Source organism: Patagioenas fasciata, chromosome 13 (assembly GCF_037038585.1).
Source record: "Patagioenas fasciata isolate bPatFas1 chromosome 13, bPatFas1.hap1, whole genome shotgun sequence".
Classification (NCBI taxonomy): Eukaryota; Metazoa; Chordata; class Aves; order Columbiformes; family Columbidae; genus Patagioenas; species Patagioenas fasciata.
Window position 1 is genome coordinate 5,507,300 of NC_092532.1, and position 26,534 is coordinate 5,533,833.

General features: G+C 40.0%; 1 protein-coding gene and 1 long non-coding RNA gene across 8 annotated transcripts in view; one reads left to right on the top strand and one right to left on the bottom strand.

The window, feature by feature from the left end:
- The first annotated feature begins 264 nt into the window (after positions 1-264).
- On the top strand, positions 265-26,430 carry CYLD (CYLD lysine 63 deubiquitinase). Of its 2 annotated transcripts, none has more exons than XM_065848014.2 (17): positions 265-540; positions 4,368-5,028; positions 6,074-6,376; positions 7,280-7,385; positions 8,405-8,503; positions 9,604-9,720; positions 11,316-11,695; positions 13,427-13,592; positions 14,406-14,547; positions 15,061-15,183; positions 15,994-16,085; positions 17,157-17,223; positions 18,081-18,213; positions 18,985-19,093; positions 20,105-20,223; positions 20,693-20,909; positions 22,329-26,430. In XM_065848014.2, exons 2-17 carry the CDS (start codon positions 4,522-4,524, stop codon positions 22,511-22,513), a joined length of 2,865 nt encoding a protein of 954 aa, XP_065704086.1. In that variant the 5' UTR covers positions 265-540; positions 4,368-4,521; the 3' UTR covers positions 22,514-26,430. The 2 variants fall into 2 exon arrangements, with proteins under 2 accessions (XP_065704086.1, XP_065704087.1); XM_065848015.2 differs by having other exon boundaries at positions 266-540; positions 6,074-6,241.
- LOC139829077 (uncharacterized) overlaps positions 19,302-26,534 on the bottom strand; it is a 215,115-nt gene continuing 207,882 nt past the window's right edge. The window contains exons 10-12 of one of the 6 annotated variants that reach the window (XR_011741301.1): positions 25,292-25,333; positions 24,741-24,823; positions 19,302-22,531 (exon numbers count right to left, since the gene is read on the bottom strand). This is a non-coding gene — a long non-coding RNA (uncharacterized lncRNA). Of the gene's footprint in view, positions 22,532-24,740; positions 25,334-26,534 lie in introns of those variants that run through there. The other 5 variants (XR_011741297.1, XR_011741302.1, XR_011741299.1 and 2 more) reach the window with 5 other exon arrangements.

Genomic DNA, 26,534 nt, shown 5'->3' on the forward strand with positions numbered 1-26,534 from the left:
TTCAGCAACGTCACTTTCATTTCTTTAGAGCAGAAACATCTCAGACTTCGATATTGGGATCCAGATGGCCCTGCTTCCGCCAATGGGGCCGCACGCAGGCGCCATCCAATCAGCGCCGCCGTAGCTCCCAAGGTCCCGCCTTTGCGCTCTGGATGGCCAATCAGCGCCCTCAATGTGGGTGGTGTTTCGCCAACCGCTTTTTCGTGACCTCCCCGCCCCCTCCTCTGCGGCTCATACAACCTTGATGGAGTGGAAACCCCCGAATCACCTCGTCACCTGGCGGCGCTCTTGACCAATAGCGCTACGAAGTGGTGGCGCCGGCGCGCTGTGATTGGCTGTACGGGAGCCCGAGGGGTGAGAGGGCGGGCCTGCCAGGGCAGCAGGGTGCGTTGCGCCGGCCGGAACGCAGCTGTGGTGACGGCGATGGGGGATCGCGGAGCGTGTTGCGCCGCTGCGCCGGGCGCCGCGGGGCTGTGAGCCGCCGTCGGGGAGGCCCCAGGGGCGGGCGGGGCGCCGAGGCCCGGGGCTGAGGATGAGGAGGTGAGTGAGGGCCCGCGGGGGCTGGGCGGTGCCGCGGGACGGTGCTCGGCGCCGTCAGGTGGGGCGAGGCGGCTGCGCGGCCTGGCCTGAGCCGCCCTCCAGCCGTTCCCGCGGGCTCCGGGCCGGGCGCTGCGAACCAGGCCGCGGTGGGCTCGGGGGCGGCGGTGGCTTCGGGCCGGGCTGCGGGGCCTGGGCCCGCGGTGCTTTTCCGATAGTTCAGCGCTCAGCCCTGGGCGGCCCGATCTTCCATGTTTCGGGGCTTTCCTTCCCCATCCCGCTCATAACTGCCCGGAGGGATAGCGAAATATCTCAGATTTGAAGCGGGAGAGAAATAATTATTCTCAAGAACTGAGTTTTGCATCGAGCCTTGTGCCTTGCAGGTGCATTATACATCGTAACTCACCTTGCCAGGTAGTAAACAGGTACATCGGTCTTGTCATTAAACACTCTGTAACTGAACAGTTGTAAATAGAATTTGGTTCTCATTTCAAAATCTGAATATCTGTGTTTCACTCCATCGAGAAGACTTGTGCTGGCAGCAGGGTTGTCTGCAGAACAGCGATGATGGCGTATTGGTGTATTCTTGCCCGATCTAGTAATGCCAGAGTATTCTGATTGTTTATCATGATTTTTGTTCTTCCCGTAATGTAGAATATTTGCATCAAGTTTATAGCAGCTAACAAAATTTATTGGGATTTTTAGCTGCATTTCTGTTTTAGAAATCATGAGTATGAATTTATTTGTATCAGACAATATTTCATCTGCTATTTTGAAGAAACAGTTTCTATTTTTTCCACTCATGGCTTGTATTACAGTCATATAATTCTGTGTACATTGAGCTGCAACTAAATTTACTTACTTACACTTCCCTTGAAAATGATTTTCAGACTGCCAGACAACATAACTTTGCATCTCAACTTTTTAAAACTTGGTATTTGAAGTGCAAGTTCCGTAAGAAATGGTACAACTTGTTTTAGACTCTTTGTTTTGTACTGTGAATCAGAGCTACAGATGTGTGTGTTCATGCTGAAACCTGAGAGCTGACTCAGACATCTCTGAGAGTTCATCTCAGGCTACTGCAGCGTAGAAACAAAGGTCTCGTATTTCAGAACAAACTGTTTTTATGAAGAGATGTCTCTGTAGTGACAACAGAGACCAGTAATAACTGTGTTTTGCCTGTGGCTTCACAAAATCCTTTGAGCATGAAAATAGTTCAGGTAGTTTGTGGAGTGGAAGCTGCAGTTGAACAGGTCCTGACACTGAAATGTCTGTGGTGATGGTCAAGTATGCACAAAGTTTTATAGTTGTTTTGTACGGTGTGATGATGACTTGTTTGATTCACAAGTTAATTCATGCTGAGGTCTAGTAGTTTGTTCTGGTCTTAGTCTGATAAGCATGTGCTGTTTATTGCAAATACGCCTTACTAGCAGAATAACCGGTTCCATGGAAAATTGCTAAAAAGACCCAAACAACTGATTTTCAGCTTTTTTATGTACATATGTTTCTGATATATTGCCAGAACTTAGCATCCTTTTAAGCAAGCTTTTCTGTGTTGTTAAAATACTGATTTATCATTTTTATTATTCTAAAAGCAGGGGATTTGTTTTTTAGAGCTACGTGTTGTTTTTGGCAGGAGACAGTGGTGGTAGATACATTTTTAAAAGAAGGCATTTTATATAGCAATAATGTGCTTTTTCATAATGGAAAACCTTTTGGTACTGTATTCAGTGGCTCAGTAACATCTTTGTGCATGACTAGAACTTTGGGAGACTGACCGTGCACCATCTAAAGTTATCATTATATAACCTAATTGTAGCTGTTAGCGTGTTTTCATCACTGAATTCTTTACTAGTAAACATGTAAAGATGATATAATGATGCAGCAGTGGATGTGCACACAAGGTATAGTTATTTAAAAAATACATGAGAAATAATATTTTAATAAAAATTTAAAATTACTTTTTTTAAGCTCTAAGACAGACTTCTCTATTCATATATTGTTTCCATACAGACCTATTAAAATAAAAGTGACTTACTTGTAAAAGTGAAGTAAGAAAGGTCATGATCCCTGTGATGTCAGAGATACTTGTTTGCAGTTAATTGGGGGTTCATTAACTTTGTGGAATGACTCGCAAAAAGGAAGTTAAGTAAGTGCATCAGTCTTGAAAGCTGATGGAACAAGACGATATCTGGAAAAAGTAAGTGGGACAGAACCAGACAGAGCTTGGGTGGAACTCTATTTTAATATCAGAGTAGACTTACAAAAACCAAAGGTCGTTTAAGTGCGTTTCCTTGCCAGAGGAAGATCCTGTTGTGTTTGTCATCTGTTTCCATATAAAACTTTACTATTTCAATCACTATCAAACTTTTTCTGTTAAACATCAACAAACATTAAATCTCATTGGTGAGTATCAAATAAAAATGAAGAATATTTATTTAACTTGCAAATAGATTGACAGCCTACCAGAGTTTCTCTCGTAGAAGAGAACCTCACCGGGATGCTCAGCACGTCGCACACAAACGTGTGAATTCCCAGTGACCAAAAGATGTTACTTTGCATAAATGTAAAGTCCTCCGTGGTCGTTCTTACTTTTCTTTGGGGGAATGAGTTTTGTTAAATACTCTTTTTGTTTAACAACAGATGACAAAAATAATTGCAGTACCACTGGATTCTCTTACTTTCTGGTAGCTCTGAAGCTGGAATCAAACCGAGGAGGAGAAATAGCAAGAGATTCTGTGACATCTGAATGCCATCAAAGAAAAGATCTGGAGAAATAGGGCAGTGAGAGGAGGCACAAGGACAAACAGTATTTGCTTTTGATTTACTTAAGTTAAATCCATAAGTAGTCATTGAGATTCTCCTTTAGCTGAACGCAAACCACCTGTGACATCACAGATTACTATGGCAAAATGTGCATGACCATGTATATTCTTAACTTCTGTGCTGCCCTTTTCTGTCATCTCTAGAAGAACAAACCCTGCTACATTATTGCAAATCTTTCTTCATGTATCCAGTGTATAGATGTGTATGTATTTTACTTGTGTATCTGCTACAATGTGCAATGAAGAATTTTCAAATTGTTCTTATTTAGTTTATTGATCATGAACTATAATTTCTAGAATGGTGTTTAACTAAGGTGTTTTCTTCAAGGGTTTTTTATTAACTGAAAGTGATATATTTCCTATGTTGTTGAAGCGGATTATCTTTTAAAATGTTAAAAAGGAAAGCCTCTAGGTTTTTCTTCAGAATTGCATGTTGCGATGCTGGCGCAATTCTTTTTTTCATCCATTGTTTATTGGAACTGTCCATTTCTGTTAGTTAAAGAAATGACTGTTATAAATTACTAAAGTTTCCATTTTCTGTTGCTCTATTACATTGGCACGATTTTCTGCTTCACTAAATCAAAATGCCGTGCGGGATGACAGATGCAGTATGCTTTGTCAGAAATAAGTAGTCACTAAGCGCAGGAAAAGATGTGTAGTGGAAAGCTTCCATGAAATATTGTTTGTAAACTTGAGCAGGATATTTATTCTTTACTAAGATTTCTATTTCCTTTCACTTATATGTGTTTACTGCATTTATGTCACACTTTTTCCATAGTCCCGTGCTTCCAGGAACTAGAGAAGGAAGTACACAGCAATACCAAGTTGAAATGGGTATGTCCGCGGTCAACAGGCTGTGTTCACTGTCTCAGGTTTTGCTGAACTATTTTTATTCTGCAGGATGAGTGGGGCTGGTCAGATTGAAATGATTTTCTGTTGTTTTCCTTGAAACCAGCTGTAGTTCCCCAATTTCATTTTGCCTTTTGTTTTTTATTTTTATTCTAGGCTTTCTGCTCTGGATTTGGTTCTTTGCAAAATGAATCCTGTGTTGTTTCACAAAGGGTGGGCCCTGCAGTAGAACTTGTCAAGATCAGTGCACATAAATCAACAGCTTATTTTTCTTGAAGACTTCCGTGCAGCTTTTAAAGTTTTAATCACAATGAATTCGGGCTTATGGAGTCAAGAAAAAGCAAGTTCATCCTATTGGGAAGAGCGGATCTTTTACTTGCTTCTCCAAGAATGCAGCGTCATAGACAAGCAGACTCAGAAGCTCTTGAAAGTCCCCAAAGGTAGCATTGGGCAGTTCTTTCAAGACCGTTCTTCTGTGGGCCACTCCAGAAATATTCCTTGTAAAGGCAAGAAACTGCCGATCGGATTAAAGATTCTGGAACAACCTCACGCGATCCTGTTTGTGGATGAGAAGGATGTTATAGAAATAAATGAAAAACTAGCTGAGTTGCTTTTGGCCATTACTAACTGTGAGGAAAGATACAGTCTGTTTAAAAGCAAAAGCAGGTTAACGAAAGGCATCCAAATAGATATTGGCTCGCCTGTTCGAGTACAGCTGAGATCAGGAGATGATAAATTTCCAGGAGTTGTTCGCTTCAGAGGACCCTTGCTGCAAGAAAGGTCCCTATCAGGGATATACTTTGGAGTAGAGTTGCTGGTAAGTCTCTTGCTGATGCGTAGCATTGTATACATAAGATGAGCTGAAAATCATTTATTTAAAGAGGCAGTCATAATAATTTTTTTGTAGAAGGTTCGTTACCCCTAAAAATTCAGTAACCTTTAGTCTATTCATAAGTATTGTTTTTAATTGCCTGTGAACACGCCATGTCACAACGGCCTTGTATTCTACATGTTAGTGAAGCCTGATGAGGTATGTGGGCTAGCGGAAAGACTTGAACATACTCTGACTCTTCCAGCCTAAAAAAACTTAATTACTTATATCCCCATCATGGCAAGTGTCTTACTCTCAGGTTTCTATTGAGTACTTTGGTTTTCCCAGCATGTGGCAGGCCACAGTCTTTAAATGCAGGCCTGGATTTTAGGGCTGCTGGTTTTGTAGAGCCCTAAAAGTCAAATGGCAACTAGTTAAGATAGAGAATGTTACCTTTATGTGCTCCTAACGAGATATTTCTGCAGAATTAATGTCAGTCCTAAGCTTTTGAAGGACTAGATTCAGGAGAGTGCCACTCTTGCATTAGAAGTCTATTTTTTAAACTCCTCTTTAAACTTTTCCCAAATTCTTTGCAATTCCCACTAAGAACCTGAGGGAATATCAGGCCCGAATGCTGATGAAAATCAGCTCTCTTTATTTGGCATGTAGGTGGAATTTTTGAATACTTAGCATTATGTCTAGTGTGATGTAGTCTTGTCTTGATCTGGCAAAGATGTGATGATGGAAGCAAGTTTTGCACCTAAAGACAATGTGCTTCTCTGAGTAAAAAGGCTTCTGCCTGCAGCTACTCTCTAATCTATTGACGTTTTACTGTTTACTTCCCCAAGGTAGACAGTGCGTATATTTGCCACAAGTTCTGGCAACAGAATACTCCCAATATAATGATGGATCATCTGGCAAATTCTTACTGTAATTTCTCCAAAAACTGGATTATGTTACTGCTGTTGTAGGAGTCTGCTTTTGCACAAAATACACTGCTTGTTGTGTTTTTTTTTTCTTTTTTTACCTTTCTTCTTCCTCCCACACTTAGGAAGAAGGTCGTGGTCAGGGCTTTACAGATGGACAGTACCAAGGCAAGCAGCTTTTCAGATGTGATGAGGATTGTGGGGTTTTTGTTGCTTTGGACAAACTGGAGCTGGTGGAAGATGATGACAATGAACTGGAAAGTGACTATGCAGCTCCAGTTGACGCAATGCAGGTAGAACTTCCTCCTCTGGAGATCAACTCCAGGGTTTCTCTGAAGATAGGAGAGAGTATAGAGTATGGGACAGTTATATTCTGTGATGTCTTACCAGGAAACGAAAGTTTAGGATACGTTGTTGGCGTGGACATGGTAAGAAAATAATCTGACTTTAATAACTTTTGCATGTGTGTTAGCGAGTAAATGACATGCAATATAGAAGAAGAAACGTTATCCACAAGCTACTTCAGCGGAGGCTGACCTAAAATGGGAAATAAACACTTGAGTTCAAATATGGCCCTTGGTGGTCATTGTATTTTGGCATCAGGTAAACGGATCCTATTTGATGCGAAACAGTTCAGGAGAAATACTCTGGTTGCCTTGAGGAGCCTCCACTGAGCTACTTGCAATGTTAGATGTCAGTCTTGAAGTAATAGAACTGAGTGGTTTTTTTGTTTTCTTTTTCTTTTTATGTGAGACTGGCTTTGTTCTGCCTTTTTTAAAAGTAGACTATATGTCTTTTTCTTTGTTAGCTATCTTTTAAAGGTTTTTTTATGTAACGTTGGTTTGTTTGACTTTATTCTACCTTAAAAGTACTGAGTTTTAAGTAGAAAAATTGATCTTTCAAGAAAATGTGAAGCTTGCAATGAAAGATTATTTCTAGCAACTTGAATTTTTTTAAATGAACAGCTTTCAAATGTTCAGTAGTTAAAGGGTGTTCTGGTTTTGTAGACCAGGTGCTTCCATTTTCTTGATTGCACCAGCTGTTGCTTAACAATGCACTGCAACTGTTGTAACTTGTCTGTAAATCATGGATTTTAGTAGAGGAATGCTTGTTAAAATAGGAGATATTTCATGAAAGAACAGTTTGTAAGTTTGTGTTTGTCTTTAAAGAGTGATGTTTGACTGTGCTAAAGGCAAAGTTTGTTACAGGAAGAAGTAGATGTTGTCAAACCTTTTATATTCCTACTTTTTACTTTCCTAAAGACATATGTCTACTCTGTATGATGTTAAATCTTCGCTTGGAATGCATGTAACATGTCTTTCTATTTTTAGGATAATCCTATTGGAAACTGGGATGGAAGATACAATGGAATCCAGCTGTGCAGTTTTGCAAGTGTTGAAAGCACACTCCTTTTGCATATCAATGATGTTATTCCAGGTAAGGCAGACTTTGAGACCATCTCAGCCTAGGCACAGCTATGTGATTGAGGCAATACTGCGGAATTAATATCCTAAATTTGCTTGAATTAGTTTAACTTTGTGTTACACTTCCCTTCAGTTTCCTCCTCTTTTGGTGACAGTCTCGCTAGTAGAAAAGGTTTAATATTGAACAAAATTCATGCCAATTTTGTAGTATTTACAGTACTATACAATTGTATTGTATTCATGAATATGTGAGCATCTGTAGTGGTAATCTTTTTATTGAACGTTGTTCAGTTTACTGCAAGAGTTTAAAGGTCTTTGGCCAGAAAGCTGTTCTTTCTGTGCTTGAAATGTATTGATAGCAGTGTCTACGCGTTATGTGGGTAAATACTTGAAAATTCATAGCAAGACTGTGTAAAAATTCATACATGTAGTAATTCACTGTATAGTGTTAACTTGTCACCACTACAGTCTCGGTTCTGGAGAAAGAAAGAAGTTTGATGTAAAATTAGTGTTTGTGCTCTGTCAGCAGACAGGTACTAATGAGTGTGCAGCCTCCAGTTTGGCCAACTTACCTTCACCTTCTGCTTGTTGGTTTAGTTTTAATTGAGATGCATGTTTTTGCATGAATTCTCCTCTCTTCTGTGGAGAATTCATGGGGACTTCTCCATTTTTGGGAAAAGAGGATTTGTTGTACATGTGTTGGTAGAAAACAACATTTAGAAAAAACCATAAAGTGAGAAAAGTGCACTGAAATGAAGTATAACATCACCACGTTTATTTAAGAATGTATTCCAATATCAAATGGCAGATTTCAACAATGCAGAAACCACAATTCCTTTTTTGCACCAACCTAATAATTGCTGATGTGATAGAAGCAAATCCTGTAGACATAAAACGTTGGTTATGTGCCAAACAATGTTTGACTCCGCTCAGTTTTAAAACCGACGATGCCAGACCTCTGTTCAGTTAGGTTTTTACTTCTCTGTGACACAGAAAGGGAAGCTAATATTGTCTTCGTATGCCACATCTTAGAGACCGTGTCACAGGACAGGAGACCTCCCAAGCTCGCCTACACCTCGAGAGGCGGCGCTGACAAAAGCCTGTTCAATCACAGTAAGCCAAAGGCCACAGGTACGTCTGGGAAGTGATTTTTCTTTACCTTTGTAAGATTGCACATTTCTGTTGCTTGAGAAAAAGTGTTGCCTTGCATTTTCTATCACAGCATCTATTGTCTCAGCTACATATCAAGGTAAATTTCTCTGAAGTAGAGTATGAATATGAATTTATTCAGTCATAATAAAGATGGTAGACATCTTAATACTGTTCCAAAACACTTTCATGAAAAACAGTTAGAGGTTTAGCAAAAATTCAAGAGCTTATTACCTGGTCGTCTAGTATAACTAGTTCAGGTTTTTCTGAAAGTGTGGTGTATGTGGTTTTTTTTGTTTGTGGTTTAGTTTTCATTTTTTATTATTATTTTAAAAATAATTTCATTTGGTGTTGTCTTCCTTCTGCAAGACTAGACACTTCCAAATTTTTTAGCCCAGGAGCAGATCTGATTAATAATTAATATGTTAATTTTGCTTTGATTCAAAACCAGAATTGAAATATAAGCTTCTTTTGACTCTGTTTTTTAACAGCTTTGAAAATCCTTCCAGGGAACAAAACCTGGAATGGGAATATTTTTATTTTTTTAAGGAAGAAATCACAACTTTTGAGTTTACTAGTGGCTATTTTGAATTGTAGCATCCTTATGACAGGATATTGTGTAAGATTTCATTCTGCCTGGCACTGGATGCTGGCAGAGGTGATCTGCTCTGAAGTAACTGCACTTGTACATCAGCACAAGTTGGAGCTGTGTGGAGCTGGATCTGTAATTAATTTGCCTACTCTGATTTTTTTCTCTTTAAAAAGCAAAACCACCACCTTTACACTCTATTTCATATGGTTTCTTATGTCCATAATGTATAGTAATGAAAAATTTGCACTTGAGGGGTATTTTCTGCCTTCTTTTCTGTTTGGTGGGTTGAAATTTCAGCTTGGAGGACTAAATTGCTTTGGGAAAATCCTTGTTGCAAGCTCAGAACTGTGTGAACTTTAATGGGGGAGTTTGAGGCTTTGTGGAAAGGCACTTATGTCTTCTTCAAAGTATAGTAACAAATGAACGCTATGAAATAATAGCTTTTGTTAATAGAGATTACTCTTTTCCAGTAAAACGTGTTGTTTTCCAGGATCTACCTCTGAACCTGGAAACAGAAACAGATCTGAAGTCTTCTACACGTTAAATGGCTCATCAGTTGACTCTCAGCCTCAAACGAAAACAAAACCCCCATGGTATATTGATGAAGGTAAAGAGAGACGATGGTCTTCCATGTAGGCACACACTTTATTTGAAGAGCAAAGCAAAACTACAGAGTACTGATGAGTTTGAATTTCAGACAGTTGGAATGTAGTGTCTTAGTGGAAGATGTACTATATCATAAAAAGCATCTTGGAACCCCCATGAAAATATCCTCTGCCTTAATTGACAGACCTGTTGTTTTATTCTGCCTGTAGGAGATTACGTTCTTGGCAACGTGTGTGCAGCTCTGTGGGAACACCAGTGTCTTGCAGGCAAAATAAAAACTGAGACTTGGAAGGATGATACGAAGATATTCCTTGTAGCCAAGTATATAATTTTATTTTGCCTGTGTTGTTGTAGCTGGTGTTGCAGATCTAAGGGAACTGTAATGTTCTGCCATGCCAGCTAATCAGTCTGGAAGTAAGGGCGGGGGGGGGAAATAATCTGAGTAAGCATACCTGAGTTTTTTAGTATTTTTTGAAGTTATTTCTGGAAAATCTCTCTCTGGATTCTTACACTGATCCTTTGGGTAGGTGCACCCATACTTGTATCTGGATTTGCTTCCAGCTCCTTTTTTTTTTTCCTCTGGTTAACTTTTCTGAAGTGCGGCTGGCTGGCTTACAGACTGAAGGGGTAAATACTAAACTAATAATGTAAGTTTACAATGGAAACCTGTAGCAGTAGTAGCACCTGAATTCCATGAACAGTAAAAGAAAATGGGTTAAAATTGTTCTTGTTTGCCTACCAGCTGTTGTTCCAACAGCTTGGAGGTCTGTTTAAAAATTAGTTTATTTTAATATTTTAAATGAACAAGGTAAATAGCCTATCTAGAAAGGACTATGGAATAAAGGATTAACCAATTTTGAAAACAAACGTTTGGGGCATTAACTTCAGTTAATAAAACAGTGTTGAGAGAAGAGGTGATGAAGAAGCTTTTCTCTGTGAAAACAAATTGCATATTAGAGACCACGTAGAGATGTGGGAGATGATACAGAACACTTGTGCTGTTGTGATCGTGTATATCAGGCACTGCATTAGTCATAACATCTAAATCCTTTTATTTAATTTCTATTCTTTATGTTCCTTATGTTAGAACCAAAGTATATTATGATAGAGGCAGGGAGATAAATACATTTCCATTTGCAAATTACATCTGCAAGCAGTCGCTCATTCTGTATAAACTGTGAACCAAATCCCTCAGTCACACTGACCAATGAGTTCTTCCCAGTTTTGCCCATCACGGTTGTAATCCTTGTTCACTTGTATTCAAAGAGAAGTTCTTATGTGGGGTGAGAAAAAGAATGATTTTCAATCTAAACCTTCCTGTAGTTTCTGGCAAACATCTCCTTTCTCTGTGCTGTTGTTTTCTGCTGGTTGTGGTAGCGCTACAGCAGGGTCTCCTCAGCCACTTCTATCTCCAGTGTTGCCAAGTGACAAACATCTTCCTATGTATCCCCAGCTGTTAGTGCTTCCTATACAGGACCCCATTAGATCAGATGTGGTTGCAGATACACTTCTTGGTTTGATAGCCAAGCCTTTCCTTTTGTAAGATGGGAAAAAAACCCCTAACGTTTACTAACATCTTGTTTTTTATTTTAACAGTTGCTGAAGACCCTGCAAAATCACTCAGTGATTCATCTCCTGGATTTGGGCATTCTTCACCACCGCTGCAGGCACCTTTAACGAACTCTGTGTCTACAGAAAACAGATTTCACTCCCTCCCTTTTAGCTTGACAAAAGCGTCAAGTACTAATGGTACTATGACACATAGTCCTCTCTCTTTATCCGTTCAGTCAGTCATCGGTGACGTAAATCCTACGGCTAACCAGGAGAGCCCTTCAGCCCCAGGCCCAGTCGGGAACTGCCATGGTCTTGAAGCAGGTTCCTTGGCTGAAGTTAAAGAAAATCCTCCTTTCTATGGAGTGATCCGCTGGATTGGCCAGCCACCTGGAGTAAATGAAGTATTAGCCGGACTGGAACTGGTAAATATAAGTTGTAGTCTGTATTAATATTAGTTACATGTCACTAGTTTTGTGTCTGAGAGTTGTTCCTGTATATAGTTTGCAACAGCAGCCTGGAGGAACATGTCCATGCAGGTTGCCGTGTCATCTCCTCATAGCTAAATTCTGACTTTGTGGCTGCTGTTGGCAGGCTCCGAGATGCCTTTGTGCCACGGTGGGTAATTGAATTTGTAGGGCAGGTTGCTTGCTTACTTTAAAGGAATGCCCTTTGCTTACGTAATGGAGATTTTCATTGAAAAAGCTGACTGTAGAATGAACCAGTTCATTGCCTGCTGAAGCAACATTGGTGGTCAAGAAACCAGTTTCTGGCTCAGCGCTATTTGTAGTTATTTCTGCGTTCTCTGAGAAACTGCAAATAATAAGATATAGACATTAACACCTTGTAATACATTTAACTTTCCATTTAGCTTTATTCAGCATGACTGTAGCTAAGGGTAGCAGCAAACAATCGTTGAAGCTTAAAGAACATTTTAAAAATAAGTACCAAGGTCTCATACTTGTTCTGAAACTGTTTGTTTTATTTTCGGGGAATACCATTTAATTTAATTGTCTTGATATTTAAAGGTTCTTCAGAATGCAGATTTGCATAAAACACCTTGGCTGTTAGGAGTCTTATTGAATATCAGTTTTTTGGGGTTTTTTTGCATACCAGCAGACAGGCAGTGTCAGAGTCGTAACAGTGGTTTTGATAACTGATGGTAGTGATACTGTGGATTTGACAGCCGTGTGCTTTATGTGTTCATGTGGGCTCTTTGTAAACTCACAGTTGCTGCAAACATGAATTGATATTACGTGCTGACACTTACTCGGTGGCAGCTGCTGCCAAGGCTGTGGTTGGTTATCAGTTAAATTAATATGTACCCAATTAAGGGGAGAGGGTTATTTACTTTGCGATGATGTTCAATAAAATTTCAGATAAAACAGTGTACAATTATGTAAAACAACAAACATCTTCAGCAAAGTAGGTTGGAATGTGGCTGGAATTTCAGCTGTTAGAACAAGTCCTGATGCTCATGGGTTTGTTGGGTGAAGCTCAAGCTGTAGTTTGCCATGAGCCTTCTGAGGCTGCACCTTGGCGTGCCTTGTGTTAAACTGGGCTCTTGGACTTGCCCGTCTTGCAGTTCTGCATTAAACCCCAGGAGCTGTTAGTAAGCAGATGATATACCTTAAATCTTGTTTTCAAAGGTAAAAAGAACTTGCTATTTTCCATACCTAGTTTGTGTTGTCTCTGTACACTCTGTGTGCTCTGCACATTTTTCTTGTGCAAGCCACAGTCACACTGGAGCTATCCACCCTACGCAATGCTTAGTGATTTTAATTGAGTTTTAAAAGGTGCAGGTGTGCTCTTTCTAATTACAGAAGGAATCTGGAGTGACTGATTGCTTCGTTAAGTTCCTAATGTTGCCTGGGTTTAATTCTTGCCTCCCCCAAGCTGCTTCTGATGGAATTTTTGTTTTATTTTGGATGGAGTGAAAGCTTAAGCATGAAGGAAAAAAAGTGTGATTCTTAATTTCCTCAATAAATCCAGTTAAAGAACATGTCAGCTGAAGCTTTGAATACTAAAATGCAGGAACGTTGTACGCCAAGCTTCAGAGTACCTGAAGGGTGACTTATAAATAGATATTTTACCAAATGTCTTACTGCAGAATTTTAGAAATAAGAAAAATAGCGAGTTCTCACTTGAATTTTCAGGAAGATGAATGTGCGGGTTGTACGGATGGAACGTTTAAAGGAACTCGCTACTTCACTTGTGCTCCGAAGAAAGCGCTTTTTGTTAAACTCAAAAGCTGCAGGCCAGATTCCAGGTTTGCCTCGTTACAGCCCGTTTCCAACCAGATTGAACGCTGCAACTCTCTAGGTATCGAGCTTCTGCTTCTTTCTTATTTATCAGCTGGGAACTGACCTGGGCTTTGGTTTCAGTTATTTCTGCAATGCGTTCTTTGTATTGAACACTTGAAAATCTGTACAGGTATTACTTAAGTGAGGTTAATGAATAGAAGATCAGTCTGTACAGAACAACAAGCTTCTATGTATTACTTTTTGATGATTTAAACCAAGAAAATGTTCATATATTTGTAGACATTTCATAGAATTAAGGTGTTTTTTTTGTTATGCTGTACATTTTTTTTACTTTAGAAATTGTAAAGCAATCCTGTTGAAAATGGTATTTGCAGCTCCAGCAATATGTGATTGCACTATCAGAAATGAAGACAGGGTTTTTTTCTGTAATATAAAATTATTTTTTCTAAATATTAGCATAGAAAAGCATGTGTGTTTTATGGTGGAAGTTAGTGCCGAAAAACTCTTTTTTTTTTTTTTTTTTTTTATTTTTAACTTCAAGTATTTTAGATTTCTTGGGTCGTGTTGTATTGCCTGAGAGAACAGCAAAGGAAGAACTGTTGGATACTTTTAAGATAGTGGCATTTATAGTGAGCACTATAATTAATTCAGTGCTGCTTTCTGGAGCACCCTAACATGCATTGTCAGTGCAATGTAAGGCCTTGGTCACTCTCTGGAAGACAGTGAGTCTGGGCTATAGTAAAATGCTGTTCTAGTCCAGAGAAGGAATGCTTACGCTAAAGCAGCAACTTCACTGTAAAAGTTTAATAGGAAAATCTCAAGGGGGATCAAATTTGAGACTTTAAAGTGTCTTTTAAAAAAACCCTTTCAGCCTTTGGAGGTTACTTAAGTGAAGTGGTAGAAGAAAACACTCCACCGAAAATGGAAAAAGAAGGTTTAGAGACGATGATTGGAAAGAAGAAAGGTATCCAGGGGCATTACAACTCCTGTTACTTAGACTCCACCTTATTCTGGTAAGTTCATAATTTGTATAGTGCCATCCCACGCTAGAAACGCGGCACGCGTGGTGCGTGTTGTAATGTCCGTATCGTTGCACCGTGATTCAACACCTTACGCTGCTCTCACAATTTGAACGAGTTCTGCAGCTTTTGCTGCATCATGTGAAGTGCAAATTGTACCCAAATGGTCCTGACCCTCAATATCTGTACTCTTTTTGACTGTAAATGCTTAAGGATTAAAGAGTACGTGGGTGGGGGGTGGAAGGAGGCAAATATCTCTTAAAACTTATTTGCAGAATCCTGCCTGGGTGACTGGTTTTGTACCCTGCTGCAGAAAGGATCTGGGGTAGAGTGGACTTTACTGTTTAGTACAGCTGTGTTGTCCTCTGTCCATAATCACCTCTTCTTGAGTTTGTTTAGTTGTTTAATTCTTTCTGTGGCTTTGCTTGGTTTGTCTTACGTTGCTCAGGCATCTAAGTGGTTGTATCTTCCAGAATCAAACCAACGCTCTGCTTTTTTATTTTGTAGCCTGTTTTCTTTTAGCTCTGTTTTGGACACTGTGTTACTCAGACCTAAAGAAAAGAATGACGTAGAGTATTATAGTGAGACTCAGGAGCTGTTGCGCACAGAGATTGTGAATCCTCTCAGAATGTAAGTAAAGACATGAATATAAGTTTCATCCTAGATCCTGCTGTTTATGATTCCTCTCTGAAAAGCTTGGCTAGCTGCTGCTGCCAGTCTCTTCATTTTTTTAATGAGTATTTTTACTTGTTCTTTAGGTAAATTCAGTCAGTGCTAACTGGAAATATTGTTTGGTGATAAGATATTTTCACTAGTCTGCGTTTGGAAATGCGATCAGCATAAAGCTGTTGTAAAATGCATATAGGTATGGATGCAAAAGCGTAGATTAATGCAAGTTAGGTTTGTTCACAGCATCTATATTTGCCTGTTTTTAATGCTGCTGTTCTTGAGATGTATTTGGCTTAAAACTACTTTGCACTTTTTGTGAAGTTTTAGACGAACAGACTGAATGCTCAAAGCTGCTTAGGTCAGCACTACTGTTCTGTGTCTTTTTCTCAAATATTGAAGATTTTGTTGTTAACAACTCCCACCGTGCATTTATTATCTGCCCTTCTGAAAATGATTTGTTAAGCAGTGCAGACTAGAGTGAAACCAAATCAAATGTAATTGACTGACAAATCAGAAAATGGTTATCACGGTCAGTTAATGTTTAAAAAGAGCTCTTAAAAGTTGTGCAAGAACATGGAGCTCTGCACTGAGTTCATCCTGCATTAAACTGGAAGTCAGGTTGCATGTGAGGAGTCAATACATAGTTTTGAAGAAATACTGTACACAGTTTAATGAGTATATGAGAGCTGGTATTTTAGCATTCAGGAGTCTTTCTGCTTCTCTGATTTGATCACAACATGGCTAATAGCTTGTTAAACCCATTTATCTTAGATATGGATATGTATGTGCTACAAAAATAATGAAACTGAGGAAAATACTTGAAAAAGTTGAGGCTGCATCAGGATTCACTTCAGAGGAAAAAGGTAACTGGGGAGGTTTTCTGTTCTTTGAGATTTGCAAGAATCGTAATAGGAAGGAACTGAAACACCTTGCTGTGTAATTATACTAAACACACAAATATTTCTATGCAGCAGTGATATCTCTACCAGAGATTTGAGTGCCCATTGGGTTGTAAAAAGGTGTTTTCTGCTTCCTTTGGTCTGTAAGGAGCCCAAGCTGACCAGTTTCTGCCCTAACAGTCTGGCACTGACGGGATTTCTTTTGCTGCCTTCCTGTGCAACTCCCTTCTAGCAGCTGGGGGGATCTGAGGCTCCTCCTCAGACACTGAAACTGTGATAAGGCTGGGATCTTTGTCCTCTCTCAGAATGTCACCTTGGGCCCTGATGAATAATCTCTCCACTACAACATTTCACTGTCACCATGGTTATGTAGTATTTTAGGAAATAAAGTGTGTAAGTCATGTTGGAAAAAATCAATTCCCAACCTTTTGATCTTCTGCTGCATATAAAGATTAATTAGCATTGTATTATGTAGCTGTTTTGGTTTTGTTTGGGAGAACACTACTTTGTAAATGCTGAAACCCATTATTTATTGCAGTTAGTGGCAGGAGGAGAAATGTATCAGAAAAGTCTCAGTGCTGGGCGAGAAAAGACTTCTGGGAAGCGAGAGGTGGCTGCATTCTTGATTAGAGAGCTCTGTCTCTAGATGAACTTCGTACTATTGTGTGGGGTTTCTGGAAGCGTTACTGTCACTACTCCTCACCGCTTCTCTGCACTTCACTGGCTTCTTTTGAAACCTTTGATTTCTTCTGAAGAAGTTGTCCTGTGAAACGCAGAGCATCTTTTTGATCTTGACTGGAAAGCTTTGTTTCCATGTTGAGCCTGTCTTTGACACCAAAAGAGTAAATAGAGGTTTGTGTCATGAAAATGTTCATAGTTTGTCATAATCTTACTATGTCAATAAAGCTGTAAAAATGACTCTTACTTTTTTTCCTGTTAAAATTTTGACAACTTTAATTTAAAATGAGTCTTGAATAATGTATCTGGTTTTGCGTACTAACAAGACCTTTTTTTTTTTTTTTCCTCCCTCCTCAGATCCAGAAGAATTTTTGAATATTTTATTTCACCATATTCTAAGAGTTGAGCCACTGTTGAAAATCAGGTGAATCTTTTTTCCTTGTTGAGCTCATCTGTGTGTAGAGGCTGATGAGAAGAGAGTATTTGCTGCCTTTCAAATTGAGACAGACCTGAGGCCACCTTTGACTCCTGATCCATATTTCTAATAAGATCCTATACAATAAAGTGATATTGACTAATTGGACACAATTTCCTGCCTTTCTGGTAGGTGGGTTTGGCCCCACTGGTCTCTTGCTGCAAAGGTTGATGTTTGTAATCTAGTGTTAGGTTTAGCAAACAAAACGAACCAAACCAAAACACAACAACTAGTAACTTAAAGCATTTATTGAGTCTATACAGAAAAGTGTTCAGAGAACAGCTTTCCATCTTGAGACCCTCACAGTTGTTACCAGCTCTCTTTAATTCCATAAAAGACAACGTGCAGAGAAACTCCTCTGGCTCATGTATTATTCTGGTGAAACAGCAGAGGTACAATACTATAATTATAACAATATTGTTATAATTAGAATAGATTTTCAGGTGAGAATGTGTGTGTAGTTTTTGGCAGTTAACAGGTGTGCTGCTGTGGCAGAAATCACAGCTGAAAGGAGTCAAGGAAAAGCCTCCTGTTCCACTTGCAACATACGCAAAGGTATGTTGATAAAGCATACTCTGAAACTTATACTGCTTTTGTTTATTCAATAGGTTTGTTCTAAAATAAGTCCACACTTGATTACCTGTATCTAAAGTATCTTGTTCTTGCTGCTGGCTTTATTTCTTTTAAAGCACTATGTATTTCAATGCAGACAGGATGCTGCGTAGACTATTTTCTGGCAGATGTTATTGTCTTTGTCATAGGAGAGCTTCAGAATCTTTTTTTCTCTTTTTCAAATCTGTTCCTAGATCTGCAGGCCAGAAAGTACAAGACTGTTACTTCTATCAGATTTTTATGGACAAAAATGAGAAAGTTGGAGTCCCAACGATTCAGCAGTTACTGGAGTGGTCATTCATCAACAGCAACTTGAAGTTTGCAGAGGTTGGTGACAGCTTTTGCCCCCTCCCCCCCTCTTTTTGCCCCCTCCCCCTCCTTTTTGGCCCCCCTCCCCCTTTTCTTTTGGCCGTCCCCCCTTCTTCCCCTTCTTCTTCCCCTTACCCCCCCCTTCTTCCCCTTCTTCTTCCCCTTACCCCCCCCTTCTTCCCCTTCTTCTTCCCCTTACCCCCCCCTTCTTCCCCTTCTTCTTCCCCTTACCCCCCCCTTCTTCCCCTTCTTCTTCCCCTTACCCCCCCCTTCTTCCCCTTCTTCTTCCCCTTACCCCCCCCTTCTTCCCCTTCTTCTTCCCCTTACCCCCCCCTTCTTCCCCTTCTTGCCCCTCCCTTCTTCCTTTCCTTCTTCTTGCCCCCCTCCCGCCCTGTCATCTTCTTCTTCTTCTTGGCACCTCCCCCCCCCCCCCTTCTTCTTCTTGGGCCCCTCCCTTCCCTTCTTGGCCCTTTATTCCCCTCCCCTTCTTTTCCTTTTGTGTGTCCCTCCCTCAGAGGGGGGTGTCTAGTCCAGTATATTTATACTGAACTTCAGCATGACTGGGACTTAAAATATTTGACAGTGATTTAGATGCCACTTTCCTTCTTTTTCAGCTGTAGTTTCTCTCAAAGTCTTAATTGTGGTTTGCTTACCATCGTGTTCATTCTGAAGTCAATGGGCAGCAAGTTTATATAACTGGAAAGTGTTTATAGCATTAGAAGTATGTCTTTAAATTTAGATAATTCTTTGTCTCTAGCTCATGACGCTATCTTCTGGCATTTTACCCAGGCACCCTCTTGCCTCATTATCCAGATGCCTCGGTTCGGAAAAGACTTCAAAATGTTCAACAAAATTTTTCCGTCCTTGGAATTAAATATAACAGACTTACTTGAAGATAGTAAGTATAGACCACTGTGTTGTGTAATAAAAGAATTGTTGAGAGTGACTCAAAGTAAGTATTCCTGGCAGGTCTGTGTTGATGGTTTTCTTGTCGTTTGTGTTTTAAAATATTTAACAAGGTAGTTTGAGATGCTCAGGCTGAGGAGAAAGGAAGATGTACTGCCTAGAATACTTTTTTCCCCTCATGTCAAGAAAGTGATTCCGAATAACTTGCTTGCTTATGTTTATTTAATTGAATTCTTGAACATCTGTACAACTAAACTTCTTATTTCACGACAATTTTATTAAAATGGAGTTATTAGCAGCAAAACAATCATTAATATGCCAGGTAGGAAATCTTAAAAGCAGAGTGTAGCACCAAGATGGGTTAACAGGTATTTACAACGCTGACTCCGTTTCATTAGTCTTCATCAATTTGTGCTGCATGTTTCAAAGCTTTTTGCTATTAGTTTATCAAACTAGAAGAGAACCCGAGATCAGGAGGGAAACCTGCAGCGTGTGGTGATGGTGCATTTTTCAACTATAAATCTATCACTTTTCTTGTGACCTAAATTGCTGACGTTTGCCAGCCACTGTTTTTTTTTCATTGCATTACCAAAGAAAACACACCTGATTTTAATTTTGAGATAAGAATTAATAAAACTGCTAATATTTATTACAAAAATAATCTCTGAAGCTGTTGTGGCCATCAGTTTTTGCTACCTATCAGTGTAAGCTGGCTCTGCCAATACGATGAGAGAGAACTAACTCGATATACAAGCCTGGTTTTACTTGTTCATGCAGGTGATAAAACAGTAGCACTCTAACCCTTTTTCTCTTCATATTGTCAAATAGAAGAAATTAAACACAGTGGTACAGTCTGCTTTGATTGGCAATCTGGTTTCAGCTTTTTAAATGTAGTGTTTTTCTCCGTTTGAAGTAGTAATCATCCCTCCTTTTCATATCCCTCATTTTAATAAAACAAAAAAGCCTTCCCAAATTGGAGAGTAATCCCTCTTTCCCACCGCAGCCCCCAGGCAGTGCCGGATCTGTGGAGGACTCGCTATGTACGAGTGCAGAGAGTGTTATGAAGATACCGATATTTCTGCTGGGAAGATCAAGCAGTTCTGCAAAACGTGCAATACGCAAGTAAGTTGTTCTTTGTTGCTCTACACCAGGACTGAATACTGGAGAAGTAGTAATTGCAGGCAGCTTGGAATCTGTTTCTTTTCACCTGCTTTAAGTCCTGATTTTACATACATGCTACCTTGTTTGAATGGATAAATTCGTGATGTAGAACAGCTTAATTCTGAGAGCTGTTTGGTACCTTGTGTGAAGCTGTCGTAGTCACAGTTTGTCTTCAAGTCTGAGCATAGTAGAAAATTGTTGCATTATATGTGTCTTCCCTTCCAACCTTAGATTTGAATTTTCTGGGTAATATTGAACTGTTCTGGTGGGGAAAAAATAGAAGCAGCATTTAGTATGCTACTGTTACTGCAGCTCCTTCTCTAATGCCATTAATCTTCAGCTCAGCAGTAGTGTTCTTTTTAGCTTTGTCTGCCACTGAAACAATCTGATGGGGTGTTCTTTCTTTTCTGAAATATCGCTTCAATTGTAGGTTCATCTTCATCCCAAGAGACAGAGCCACAAATTCAATCCGTTGTCGCTCCCGAAGGATCTGCCGGACTGGGACTGGCGGCACGGCTGCATCCCGTACCAGAAGATGGAGTTGTTCGCTGTTCTCTGCATAGAAACGAGCCACTACGTCGCTTTTGTGAAATACGGGAGGGATGACTCCGCCTGGCTTTTCTTTGACAGCATGGCAGATCGGGATGGTACAACTTCTAGTTATTCTTAATAATAACTTTTTGATGTGTATAAATATTTTAAATGTTGATGCCTATTTCTTAGTGTTTTGGGGAAATATAATTTAACTTGATGTACTTGATGCTGGGACACTAACCCTGACTCAGCCTTACCTCATTGCATTGATTTCATAGTAGCCATTGATGTGCATAATCTGAATTTCACCTAAATTGGATACCTTAAAAAGTACATGGCACAGAAGTAATCACAGAAGCTTTCTAGTGGGACTCCTTATATACATTTTTTTAAATACTTTGTGAGTTTGGCAGAGAGAATTCATTTTATATAATCAACTGCAGAAATGTCTTCTTTCAGTCTGTATTTCAGGGGATGTACACAATTATCCAATAGTATGCAAATATTTTTATTGCTTTTGCTTAAATGACTTGGTGTAGGCGTTGTTAGCATAGAAGAAATAGTCACACCTTACATCATCTATGCCATTCGGGTTATCGGTGGAAAACTGTTCCTCTGTAATAATATAAAGGTCAGTAAAACAAATGTTCTCTTAGATATTGTTGCATTAAATAGTGTTTAAATAAGGGCCCTCTGCTCAATTTTGGTGCCTGAGAAAACCAGGAATAACAGATGCAAGTTGTCAAACTCATAGTAACAGTTGTTCCATGAAGAATTCTCAACCCCTGGCTCTTACAGCTGCCAAATGACACTGTTACAGTCCTGCTGAAAATCAAACTGCTACAGGATTCAAGTCTTGTAACAACCAGAGGCCATCCAACTGTGTTTCAAAGTGCCTGAAATGTGTACGGTAAAGAACCACTTGATTTCAGGAATGCCTGTCCCATGAAATACTCACTGGGTATATCTCTTGCTGATCTCAGGGGGTTTTGAATCACAAATATTTTTCTTCAGCTGGTTTCATAAACTACAAATGGCTGCCAGTGTCATGGATGTGTCCGTAGTTGTGTTTGAATGTGCTTATTTTTACCTGGAAAGGAGCAAACTCTGCCGTAGTCCTGCAAGTCAGGTACGGACGCTCAGGGTTTATAATTCACCAGCTGTTACCAGCTGTGGTGTTACTAACAAATTCCGCAGTGTTTGGGGTGGAGTATGTGTTCAGGTGACTCTCCCGAAGTCGTACAGGATTATTAGTGTTAATGAAAACCCAAGGTTGTAGTTCTGGTGGGCTTCTTATGTGGTGTTTGTGTGGGTGTGTGTTTGTTAGCAAACACTACAAGATACTCTGACACCAATTGTGATTTTTCTTGAATAGCATGCTCTTTCTGTAAGTTTACCTTGCGGTAGCATGTTTAGGTTTTGTTCAAAGGCCTCTTCAAGAACGGGTGATGCTGTCATTAAAGTATATTTTAAAGAGCAAATATATGTCGATGCTATTCTAATCTTTCGCTTTCTTTCCTTATGGTTAATAGGAGGTCAGAATGGCTTTAACATTCCACAAGTTACCCCCTGTCCAGAAGTTGGTGAATACCTGAAGATGTCTCTAGAAGAATTACATTCACTGGATTCCAGAAAGATCCAAGGCTGTGCACGAAGACTGTTGTGCGATGCTTACATGTGCATGTATCAGAGTCCAACGATGAGCTTATACAAATGAACAATGTCCTCTGGAAAACTGAAGAAATGGTATAGAGTTATTGACTGTTGCATTTGCTGCATTTTTTTTTAGGTTAGTTTTAATGCAACCGTTGCTGGCAATGGATGCGGTGATGAGGAAGAAGTTGACTCTGAGAGCAAAAGGATCACTGTTGCAAAAAATACATGTGGAGTTCTGTAATTGAAGTATTTAAGCATTTTTGCACTCTAGGAAGTGTGCTTGTGTGTGTTTGTTTTATAAACAAAGTCTAAGTGAAGTTACTAAACTTAAAGCTTTAAGTGCATTGATTATACACAGATGTTTTTGAAATATTAAACCTCCTTAGTCCATTGAGAATGTAACGTGTGTTTTCTCAGTGCATTTCTGTGGACCAAGGATGACAACTCTCTTGTTTCTCTACCCTCCACCCCCCCTGCCCCAGGCTCTCCCCACCCTTGGTCTTTTTAGCATCATCGATTCTCTCTCTTGAAGAGCGAGAACTTCAATTTTAGTGAGATTAATTTTAGGCTCTTCATTGCATATTAATTCTGTTCTATCTGTCTGCTACATTCTTCTCAGCTCACACATTTCCATCTTTAAAAATGACTGTCCATTTAAATATCTGAATTCCTACCTTCTGGAAATCAAGCACACAGATTGCCTATCTGGTGACTTGTGATTTTTGGAGGGGGAAAAAAGAGAAGGAGAAGAGGGTATGAAGGGGAAGCATAATTGCTGAAATATAAAATTAGCAATGAAAGTTACCAGATGTCTTTTTCTAAGTGTCTATTTTTGAAGAAACAAAGCAGACGGGAACAGAACAGCAACTATATACAAACGATTGGAGGACAAAACAATAAACCAGTGGGCTGCCTCAGGGAATGTCACTGAAGTGGATTCTAGTCCTTGGTAAAACGAAACTGACTTTCCTACGGTACGTTAGCTACTACCTGCGGATCTGTTACATCTGACTCTTCAGTTCAGGATTACTTAGGGATACTCGAAATCTCTGCCTAGAAAGATGAGACTATGAGAAAATGTAGATCAGAGTTTTACTGTCTACCAAGTACCTAATGAAAACTAACTTGAAAAGCTGCAAAACCTGTGTTGATGTAAAATATTACATTTTGAAGTCAGTTGGCTCCTGTTTGCAATTAAATACTGTTGTTTTAGTTGCTTTACAGCTGCTTCTGTCTACACTGACTATATGTATACAGTAAAATCTGGTTGTACAAATTGCATATATATGAGCTGTACATTTTCAACTTTAAGATACTTTATATGGAAAACTTCTTTTTTGGGGAATTAAGTCTATAGAAAGAGAGGTCACAAAATGTTTTATAGACAATGGAGACTGATCCCATCATGTACAAAATGTGGTTACTTTGTTCTTCTTGGAAAACCTAAAATCTTTGGGATGCACTGTAGGACAGAACAGCACTAGAGAGCTGAAAGTGGTGCCTGGAGGACTAAAGTGCCGAGAGCTGCTCTGTTCTGTTGGCCGCTGTGTGACTCGAGAGTGAGGGAGTTATTCCAAGTGTCACTGTTGCTTTTTCTCTAATGGTCTCCTGGCTTCCCCATTCCCTTGCCTTATTTATCGAGTCTGTGCTCCTTGCCAAAACTCTAATTCTGTAGTTTCAGCACTACTGTTGAGCTCTTGACAAAAACATTTAGTTTCGGTACTCTTTGGAGTTTTCAGTGAGGCTTTGGGTGACAGATCAGGGGATGGGTTAGTGGCCGTTGGCTCAGATGTGTTGACAGAGATGCCAGAGAAGTATCTCGTGGGCAATGTAAGGTAAGAAAAGGGCTGGAGCACATGTACCTGATCCAAGCAGAAGGGATGGGACCCACCTGTGACCATGGCCTCCAGGTACCTCAGGTGATGGGTTTAAATAGTGCTGTGTCAAAGCAAAGGCAAGATGGGGTTGGCAAAAAAGAACCAAACACAACACTACTAACGTAACAGACTCATAACTTGCTCTCTGCAGTATCCCTTGTGCACCCTGATCCCCCAGCCTGCACCCGGCTGGAAGTGGCTGCAGGTGCTGTCGCTGCTTTAAAGGCTTTACAAAGTGAACAAGCACAAACCTGTGTCCCAAGGAGACCAAGCTGAATGTCTGGATTTTTCTCTCTTTCCTATTCCTGAATTTGTTTTCCAGTTTTCCCGATGCGTTAGTTTCCATGTGTCATCTTTCTCCCCCTGCATCACATCCATGATGCACTACCTGAAGTTCTAGGTGTATCTTACCTCCAAGAACAACCTTGGAACAGCCGTGGCCTGAGGGGAGACTTGGGCTTGGCAACCGTATGGATGTTTTCAGATGAATAATCCTGGAGGAAAATAACCACTTGTTTTCACAACTGCAGATAGCCAAGGATCCCATTTGTCAGGACGCATGTTTTATTAGGAGAAGTGAATAAAAAGAGCTGGGTGTAAATGAACTGCTGGGCCTCTTGCCTCCCATCCTGCAGCCTTTGGAAATGGAAAAGAAGCTGTGTGAGCTCTTCCTGTGTACACAGAGCGAGCGCACAGAAATGCGTTATTGTGCACGCTTTTCCCTGACAAATACCATGTTTTGAAGGGCAGGCAGTGTTTTACAGCCTGCATTTTGTACTACATTAAATAGCACAGTAAATAGTTTTGCAAACAGTATATGATTACACGGTTAGTTTATCGGTTAAGAAGGCAGAGATGTCTAACATAGCATAAAGTCTTGGTTTTGATAACTGTCTCCTTTTAATCCAAAAATATTGCTTTATGGTGTACCGCATTGGGTTGGAGATCATCTGGCAACTTACCCCAAGTTTTATATCCTTTCTCAGGATGGAGAAGTTGTTTCACTGTGAAAGGAAAATTGTAGAATAACATATACAAGTGTAGGAAATTGGTTTTAGCCTTTAGCATCTGTTTGGGGCAAATTGTACAGTGTGCAGTTTAAAGCATCTCTTGCTGTTAGGAGTTGGTTGCTTAGTCACTGAAATCTTATGTATTTAATGCATTTGGGGACCTCCCAATCAGGTGGGTTTGGTTTTGCTTTTTCATATGGTGAATGTGCCCATAAATTAATAGCACTTACATGACTGCATCGTGGTTTGGCTCTTAAGCGTTGCTAACAATGGCCTTAACCTGTGAACAGAAAATATGGCTCCTGACAGCCTGTAAGAACATAAAGCTTCATTATACATAAACGGTCACAATCAGGGAGAAAAAAAACCTGCATCCCTATACAACTCTCAGCCCCTACTCTGCTCAGTAGAAAATTCAACAAATCACTGCGCCACTAAATGTTTGCCTTAAACAACCAAACAAGGCCAAACCCACAGCAGCATGTGCAGCTTTTGGTGTGGGAGATGGATAACTGCAGGAAAACAAACAAACAACTGTGTTCAGTAACGGTCTAAGATCTGTGCCACTGATTCCATGCTCTTGAAAACTGTGTGTGACCAAACAGCCGGTGAGGCTTCCGTTTTAAGCAAGTACTATGTGTAATGGGAATGACTCACATTCTTAAATGGTTCGTTTAATGCACTTATTTTTCTTGTGCGCTTCTCCTCTGCGGTAGCTGGACTTGCTCAGCACCACCCCAGCGATGCCTGTTCTATACGATACCAAGGCACAACCTGCTGCAAACTAGAATTTGATGGTTTCAGAACAGATTGGTGTAAAAAGCAGCTTGAAAGCTCTGTGTGTTTCTACCACTGTAACAAGGCATGTTTTTCTGTTGTTGCTGTTTTGCTAAATAAACATCCCATGTTTTGTGCAAAATAGTCTCCAGCTTTCCAGGGACACGTCAGAGAAACAAACCTTGGGATGAGGCTGCCCCAACCAGCCTTGGCTGTCTTCTTTCACCAAAGGTGGAGCAGCATCAACTGCTGCTGGAAAGGAATGTACCATGTGCTCCTTCTGTATTAATATTAAATTTAAAGTGTTATTCTTATGGCTCTATTGATTTCTTTGTGGGCTTGGTGTTAGTCTCTCTTGAGTTTTCCAGAAATGCTGAAATTACTGTACTGAATCAGGTCTAAGTATACTACTTATGAC

Bases quoted from the DNA above. Each gene is read 5' to 3' on its own strand.
- CYLD (XM_065848014.2), top strand. From the start codon at position 4,522: ATGAATTCGGGCTTATGGAGTCAAGAAAAAGCAAGTTCATCCTATTGG. The intron at 7,386-8,404 runs GTAAGGCAGACT...GCCACATCTTAG, and splicing joins TATCAATGATGTTATTCCAG to AGACCGTGTCACAGGACAGG. The intron at 14,548-15,060 runs GTAAGTTCATAA...TTTATTTTGTAG, and splicing joins TTAGACTCCACCTTATTCTG to CCTGTTTTCTTTTAGCTCTG.